The sequence below is a fragment of the Arachis ipaensis genome, chromosome B4 (genome assembly GCF_059453495.1).
Source record: "Arachis ipaensis isolate K30076 ecotype BB chromosome B4, ASM5945349v1, whole genome shotgun sequence".
Taxonomy (NCBI): Eukaryota; Viridiplantae; Streptophyta; class Magnoliopsida; order Fabales; family Fabaceae; genus Arachis; species Arachis ipaensis.
Window position 1 is genome coordinate 143,247,560 of NC_142439.1, and position 8,319 is coordinate 143,255,878.

At 33.4% G+C, this 8,319-nt stretch overlaps 2 protein-coding genes across 3 annotated transcripts; both read left to right on the plus strand.

Annotated features, from left to right (window-relative positions):
- Positions 1 to 1,208: 1,208 nt before the first annotated feature.
- LOC107635372 (uncharacterized) lies at positions 1,209 to 2,623 on the plus strand. The gene has a single exon (XM_016338841.3). It carries the CDS (start codon positions 1,337 to 1,339, stop codon positions 2,150 to 2,152), a length of 816 nt encoding a protein of 271 aa, XP_016194327.1. The 5' UTR covers positions 1,209 to 1,336; the 3' UTR covers positions 2,153 to 2,623.
- A 1,915-nt stretch (positions 2,624 to 4,538) lies between these two features.
- LOC107635373 (uncharacterized) lies at positions 4,539 to 7,830 on the plus strand. Of its 2 annotated transcripts, none has more exons than XM_016338843.3 (2): positions 4,539 to 4,810; positions 5,980 to 7,830. In XM_016338843.3, exon 2 carries the CDS (start codon positions 6,029 to 6,031, stop codon positions 7,523 to 7,525), a length of 1,497 nt encoding a protein of 498 aa, XP_016194329.1. In that variant the 5' UTR covers positions 4,539 to 4,810; positions 5,980 to 6,028; the 3' UTR covers positions 7,526 to 7,830. The 2 variants fall into 2 exon arrangements, with proteins under 2 accessions (XP_016194329.1, XP_020977713.1); XM_021122054.2 differs by lacking the exon at positions 4,539 to 4,810 and adding an exon at positions 4,820 to 5,042.
- Positions 7,831 to 8,319: the final 489 nt, after the last annotated feature.

Sequence of the window (8,319 nt, forward strand, 5' to 3'; positions counted from 1 at the left end):
TATATTATTAATTACTAAAACCAAAAATTTAAAATCGCCCAACAATGTAGACAAAAAAGAGTAGAAGAAAATATCTCTGATGTTTGTTCCTTTTTCCAAAAATAGAAAAATGAATAATGATGAATTGGATTATTGAAGTTCTAAAACGAAGAAAGGAAGGGGGTGAATGACACGGTGTCGTTTTAGGAGCCACTTGGCTGAAAGATCTCAGTCAGAGAGAGAAGAGAAGAAGCTGCTCCATGTTTCCGGAGAAAACCTCTGTCTCTGTAGAGAGAGAAACCAACACACAACAATGACACGGAAAATAAAAGAACCCTTTTTTCTCTCTATAACCTCAAAATTTGTTGCTTGCAATCGCTTCCACCGTTTGGTACTCATCTATCTTCTTTCCTGTGCATTCAATTTCATCAATGTTGCGCAGCAATTCATTTTTTTTTATTAGGGTTTTTTCTTTTATTTGATGGGTTGCGATTGATTTTTGAACTTCGATTCAGCTCGTTCGGCATTTGCATTTCTGAATTTGTTTTCAATTTCCGCTGTTTGGATTGTGTAACTAATTAATTAGATTGACGAAATGTCTCATTGATTCGATTTTTTTTGTTTGGGTGGGGGATTGAAGAAATGTCGAGGAATTGAAACCTATTTTTCTCCCTTGTTTTGATTATTCAGATGGATATTAGTGGAGATATTAGGTTTTTATGTATTGTTTATTTTTTAGACAAATGCATGTTCTGTTGTGATTAATTTCTTACTAGGTTAATAGGTTATTGGCAACTGTGTAGTTTTTTCTATTTTGCATTCTGTATGATGCTTGACTGATTGATCTTGGTCTCAAATGTTGTTACTTGTTAGGCTTCCAAATTCAAAAGTTTTAGCTTTCTGTCATTCTGTGGCTATGTTGTTTTGTAAAAAGCGAAGGGAATTACATTCATATTTAACAGTAGCACAAACCACAAGGGTATTGTACTTATAGTTAATCATGCTGTGAGAAGTTGTCAAATGCATGTATAAGGGAGGTAGTGATATGGATTACTAATCATGACATTTGATCTTGTTTCCTGATTGATTATGATTGTATAAAGTGTGTCAAGTGCATGTATAAGATTAGGTAACATGATTTCGTTTCTGATTCTGTCGATGGCATTTTTCTCATTATTGCATGAAAACATTAAGTTACTGTTCTGATCATTTTTATTTTGGGATTAGGATTAACCATGAGACAACTCTGAACCCCTTGACATGCTTCTGGACTTGATGATTTGGGTTAGTCGTTAACTGTCACAATGAGGTCCAAATGATGCTTTCTTCTTGGTTGTTTTACCCACTGTGATTCAGTATGTGGAACTTTGCTTCGAATTGCATTGTTGGGAGTGTGGGTCAGAGAAACGAGTGTGCAAGGCCATCTCACGCTACTTCAGAATGTTCCGACGATGAGACTTCTATTGTGAGCAGAGAAGAAGGACTGGAATGTCCAATATGCTGGGAATCTTTTAACATTGTCGAAAATGTGCCTTATGTTTTGTGGTGCGGTCACACCCTATGTAAAAATTGCATCCTGGGACTGCAATGGGCTGTGGTTAAATTTCCAACACTTCCAATTCAGCTTCCACTTTTTATCTCCTGCCCATGGTGCAACCTTCTATCTTTCCGTTTAGTTTATCGGGGAAATCTGAGATTCCCTCACAAGAACTACTTTCTTCTTTGGATGGTTGAGAGTATGAATGGTGATAGAGTGAAGACCCATTCAACTTCATATGGGGATCATCATCATCATCATCATCATCCAGTGTTTCCAAATAGGGACAATTTTGCTACAGGAAGCCAATTAAACCATGGCAACACTAGGAGGGGACAAGTTCTCCATCCAGAGTCATTGAGTTCCAATCGGTTTCATCACAATACTGGTAACTACCTCAGTATGGAAAGACTGCATACATCTATTCGCAAGTCCCTGGTTTTATTTGTTCACTTGACAGCAAAGTTCCCCTTGATCATCGTATTTCTTTTGATTGTCTTATATGCAATACCGGCCAGTGCAGCCATTTTGGCTCTGTATATACTTATTACCATTGTGTTTGCTCTCCCATCATTTCTCATCTTGTACTTTGCATATCCTAGTTTGGATTGGCTTATCAGGGAAATTATCACTTGAGATTGCAATGCGGGTGTTAAGAAGGCGAAGGCTGTCTTTCTTCGTCTAGTACCCCCTTAATCTACTATGATTTCCTTGCAATTAGCCGACTTCGCTATTTAGAAGCTTGGTTATTCTTCTTTCAATGTTGGAGGTTGTGGATTCAGTTTTTAGCATAACCTTGTTGACCGCTACCAAGCATGCGGAGTGAATATGGCAAAGAATCAAAGCTTGTGCCTTCTCCTTGTTGCAAATGGTTGCTCCATTAGTTTTGGAGCTTCTGAAGAACAGATCTGGTGTAGTTATCAAGTGGATCAATATAAAAAAAAAAAAAAAAAATTCTTTTAGTTTGCTGTGTGTAGAGACATGTATGTTCCTTATAATACAGCATTTGTTTTAGCTGTACTATTTTTGCAAAGTTGTAAGTATGCATGTACCTATTGAATTGTTTGTCTTGTTATTGTCTGCTTGAAGGTCTTGCTCTCTGTGATATCTATTTTGTGTGTATGTCTTGATATGTTCACTTTCTCAAGATCATGAAGCAGAGCAATTTAAGATTTTTCTGAAGATAAAATAGCTGATTCTCGTTGTGGGATCAATTTAGTCTGATTCTGAAATGCAATTTGCTGACACATGATTCAGTTATAAGTACACTACCTACCACTTGGAAATCATATGTTTATGAATGATAAGAGAGTGGCATCTGTTCTATAATTCAATCTATATCATTAAATTATAATAATAGTGCATGATGTGTGTAATACACGATGGTATTGTCTTATATGAAGGTAGAGTAGGAAACATTCTTGGCATATTCCATTAAATATCCTTTTAATAAATATTGTGAATAACATAGTGAAATACCTGAACCTGAAAGGTGCACTAGCAAAAATGATTGACCTTGTTTATCGGCCATTCTGAAAATAATATTCCAAGTATAGTAGTGGAAACAACCCAATAGTAATTTCAAAATTACCATGTTGATTAGTAGTGTCTCAACATCTAGATGTGAGATGCAAATTCACCTTAAAACATAAAACACACAACAAATTGATACTATTGGGACCTTAACTAACTATTAGTTGGCCGATGAGTCATAGTTCAAATCACAAGATTCGAATCTGAGCTTCTATTTAAATATTTTTATTCTGTCATTCTAAATTTATGCTCATGTTTATCTTTTGTCGCCAATATTTCATAAGTTTAATTTTGATGTACTGATAGTGTAAAACGTTTTACACAGTCGTACAATCACATCCGTTTTATTGGATAATGATTCACGCAGTCAATGTGAAAGATAGTTATTTTTACTATGTGACATTACGTAATTGAATGCACGTGTAAAACTACTTTATACTGACAGTGCATTAAAATTAAATTCATATTTCATTTCATATAACATAGTTGATCTAACGACAATATGATAAAATTTGACCTTAAATCCAAAGATTTTTTTTTTTGCCACATAAAATTATAGCGTCCCTTTCACCATCTTGCTTAAAACTATCTACTAAATAGGATAAAACTTGTTAGCTCTACAAGCCTGGACACGAGATTAGAGAAGGACTGAAGCACTATGAGCAACAAGAATATCTTCGAAAATGACAAAAACACACGTCGATTCTTCCCTTATTAGTTGTTTCCTTGAAGATTCCTTATTAGTTATTTGACAAACCATATTGTGCTGTTTGTTGGGTTTTAGTTTTTAATTCTTTCTAATTAACTTGTCCTTGCATATCGGATGTCGAGTTTCTTATAATATCTGAAGTAAGATAGGACACAGTCCTTTTATTAGGTTGAAAAAGACATACATGTCTTGATCATAGGAATTATGGAAAGTTTGCATGTCTTTTTTTTTTTTGTTTAACTTGTACATAAAAGTTCAGGTAGATAATTGAGACGTAAACGACATGTTTCATTAAGTCGTTTTGCTTGAGCATTTTAGCAGATTGTTCACTTGTTCTTAAAGATTATCTTTTTCTGTTTTTAACAGAATACATCTTTTATAAACAGAACATAGAGATAAGAAAGAAACTCCAAAAAGAGTATACATTTTGAAAATACATGTTAATAATTACAGAAAATCAGAATTTGAAATTAAATAGTAAAAAAGGACAGTCACCAAAAAAATAAAATAAAATAAAATAAAAAAGAATTGCAATGACCAAAATTAATTTTCAACGACCAAAATTAATATTCATATGAAGAAATTTTGTCTTTATCTTTACAATTTTACCAAGTCCACATTAATAAGTTGTTTTTAATTGCATGTCATTTTAAATATATTTTTTCCTTTAACTAGTAATATTGGTGCATTAAATTTCGAATTTTGATTAAGATTTTTCAAATGGGACCCCAAAAAAGATCCAAAAATAATATTTTTACTCTTTTTTTTTTTAAAAAATAGAAAAAGAATAGAAATCCAATGTTCTCTCTTATAACAAACGCGCACTGAAGAAGAAACAGAGTTCACCGAAACATAGGAAACGAAACAAACCAGAAACAGTTACTTGCTTTGCATGCAGTTCAAATCTCAAAGCAAAATCCTTTTTTTTTTAATCCCAACTAAATAAAGGAGTGGCTCAGTGTTCACTCTGTTACGTTCTGTTCCTTTTTCTTCTCTTTCTGTTGCAGCATCCTCTGTTTTCTCTGCTCTGAAAACTCTGTATATAACAAAAGGTAAATGCTACTACCCGTTATAGCTTCAAAAATTATCATGTGGGTTCACATAAATGTATGATCTTGATTGGATTATTGAGATGGGTATGCTACTCTCCTTATACATCTCTTTTTGGCTTCATTTGGGTGTGTTTTGTTTACGGTGGTGCTTTGTGAAGATATAAACATTGCTTCAGCATTATGGTTGTCTGATTTTTCTGATGTGCTTTTCTTACTGGTGAACCAGTTCAAGGTGATGGTTTCTTCTGAATATGAATATGAATTTTTTCTTGAAATGTGTGTGTGGTGTTGGCATGAAAAGGGAGCTGCATGTTCCTGATTTTGTTTTGAATGAATGTTCTGATGCATTTGATCATCTGCTGTAATAATTTCAAGTTGATCATAGTGTTTGTAATTCAAATTTCCCAGATTGAATCTATTGTTGTGTTTCTTCTTCACTGATTTCTTCCTTAGATGAAAGGTTACTTTGGTGATGTGACTTTAAATGCCTTTTATATTTAGGTACAGTTAATTAAAGCTTAGAGGTGCATAATTTATACTCATATAATATATGTTTAATTGTTTTCAAGATGTATGATTTTCTTTTCCATTTCAAAGGCATGTTTGTAAAATTTAGTAGTTTATTGAATGGAGCCTCTCTCTTCTTTTTTTTAATATTTTTTATTTTTTTATTTTAGTGTTTGAAGCTATCGCTTCTTTACAAGATTTTTGTGCCTTTTTGGCTTCTTGCTGTTGCATTTATTGTTTCATGTAATCCTAATTTGTGTGTATTTCTAGAATCCTAGATTTTATGGAGAAGAATCAGATGCAAAACAAGTAACTCTGATGTTGCCTTGGCATTCTGCTAAGCATTCATAAAATGTTTTCCCTAAATTGAGATTGAGTTTTTTAAAAATAATTTCTTTCTCCAACTTTCAAAGATTTTGATTTGGAGGTAGTAAATATTTTTCATGATATGATGCACTTTGGTTGATATAGTTTCATGCTTTGTCACCTTACCATTCTTGATGTTTATTGTTTACCCTTAAATTATGTACTATGACTATAAATTTTGAATGCACATTTTGTTTTTAGTTTTCTGTTTTAATAGGCATTTTCATAAGTTTCCATTTTGTATTGTATATTTGTATTTGCATCATTCTAAGGTGGTTTTGTTATCCTTGTTTCAGTGGTCAAGCTCTGAATCTTGTTCTGCATTCCTCATCTCCTATCTGATTCATGGCTCCCTCGAACATCGATATAGCAATGATTACAGAAATACCCATGTCCGGTCGGGGTGAATTCAGAAGGCACTCCACCGGAAAATTAAGTGCTGGAATTGGTGAACAAAAAGCTCTTCCTCATTATCTAAGATCTTCCACTGGCTCCTGTCATGATCATTGTAAATTTGGGAAGAATGAGGAAACTGAAGCAAAGAAGAGACCTTCTATTCCTAAAAGCGGCGAAAGAAAAATTATTCGGCGAAATTCGGAAGAGGTGATCGGAGGGGTAACTATCTTTGTTGACAAGCGTAGAGCATCGCTTGATTCAAAAGCAATGCAAAAGATATCAGTGTTCAAGAACACCGAATCAGTTAAATCTATGGTCCAAAATTCTCATACTTCAGACAGTCAAAAACAAATTGGGAATGAAGTTCCAATGAACAGGAACAGAACATCATTGGCCAAGAAAATGAGGGAAGGAACTTCTTCAAGAGAAATTTCCAAGAAGGAGGAGACTCCACTGATTTCAACGGCGAAAATAATTGGAACTTCATCAAAGAAGCCTTCTTCAAAAGATATTGAGTTGTCTGACAAGCATGTGATTTTTGTGAATGCAAACGCGGAGGCAACGAGGAAAACGGTTTCTAAGAACTCCTCAATGGACTTTGGTGGCAGTAAGAGTAGGGAGATTAAGATCGAAAAGAAGAGGGAAGTCATTTCCGCAGTAGCTTCACCTTCAAGAGTTTCTTTGCCATCATTGAAAGCTTCTCTCAAGAGAATTCCAAGTATTAATGCAAGGAAGCACAAAAGCCTGAAAATTGCCTCTAATCTCAAGAACCAAACCAAGCCTAGAAAAGAAAATCCTGAACCACAACACAATGAGGTTGAGGAAAAGACATTGTATATTCTCGAGGTTGAAAACGAAAGCCAAACTTTGCAATCCGATCATCAAAATGAAAGCCCGGATACCGAATCATCCCTCTCCAATTCACCGCTCACTCAATCCTCATCCGAAGAACGCGGAATCGAAACTGAAAAAGCAACCACTGAGTTTGGGGAGGATACTTCTTCAGGAAGCAATGGAATTGCATGCATGGAAAATGTGAACAATAATAATACTTTGGAAGCTGAGGAGAATGACAAGCCTAGAAAAGATGAAATTTCATGCTCTAAAGAGGAGGAGGGCCAAGTGTTAAGAAAAGTTGAGATCTTTAGCAGGCAAATGGTTGAAACTCAAACTGAGAAAAGACACAATCCAAGGAAGCTAAAGTTCAAGAGAGGAAGTATGTTGTGGAATAATGCTAAGGGTGAAGCTACACAAGGTGTTGTTTTGAGGAATAATTTGAAGGGAAAGAAATATGGGGAGGCATTGATGAACAATGTGATTGAGGAAACTGCAAATAAACTTGTTGAGATCCAGAGAAGCAAGGTTAAGGCATTGGTTGGTGCCTTTGAATCTATAATATCTCAACAGAACAGCAAGAGCCCTTTGGAAAACACCCTAGCACAATAGGTTACTAAATTTTTTCCTTTTATGGTAGACAAGTTTTCTTTTTTTAGTAATACTAAATTCTATAGTATGATCTTGAATTTCTTGTAATAGGATCTGTGTGCCCATAACAAAGAACATAGTATTGCAAGTTAATATGGAATAAGGCACTAGAGTTTTGAAAATAAGCCCAAGCTTGTTGAAGTAGATTAGAGTCAACAAGCTGTATATGTGGCTCTGTAGGAACTAGGGGTAAATTTGTCTTTGTATGTAGAACCTAATAAGAATAAGAATAATGATATTGAAGTATGTGTGTAAAATTGGAAGAAGAATCTTGTGTTCCCCTCTTATATTACCTTATGTGCTAATTATAGATTAAATTTTTATGTTAACCAAAATAATCACTATATTTCTATGTATATTTATATAAGTTATATACTGAAATAATCAAATATTTGATAATAAAATAAATATTTAAATTTATCATAGAAAAATAATTAAATTTTTAATAATAATATAGTAACTTTAATATATTTTTATTTGATAAATAATTTTTAGTTTCGATATAATATAATTATTTTCGGTAAAAAAAACACTAATTTCTCGACATCACATAGAAAATTATATATTCATATTTATAACTAGTTTAATTTAGCATGAGTATTAAATTTTACTATCACTTAATTTCATTATTATACATTTGCCTACATAAATGTTATACATCTTTTTGGGTATATTAATAGAACTATGAAAGAATTAAAAAAAAATAAAGAATTTTTTTATTGTATGTTGTTGTTTTATATTATGGAAGAACAATG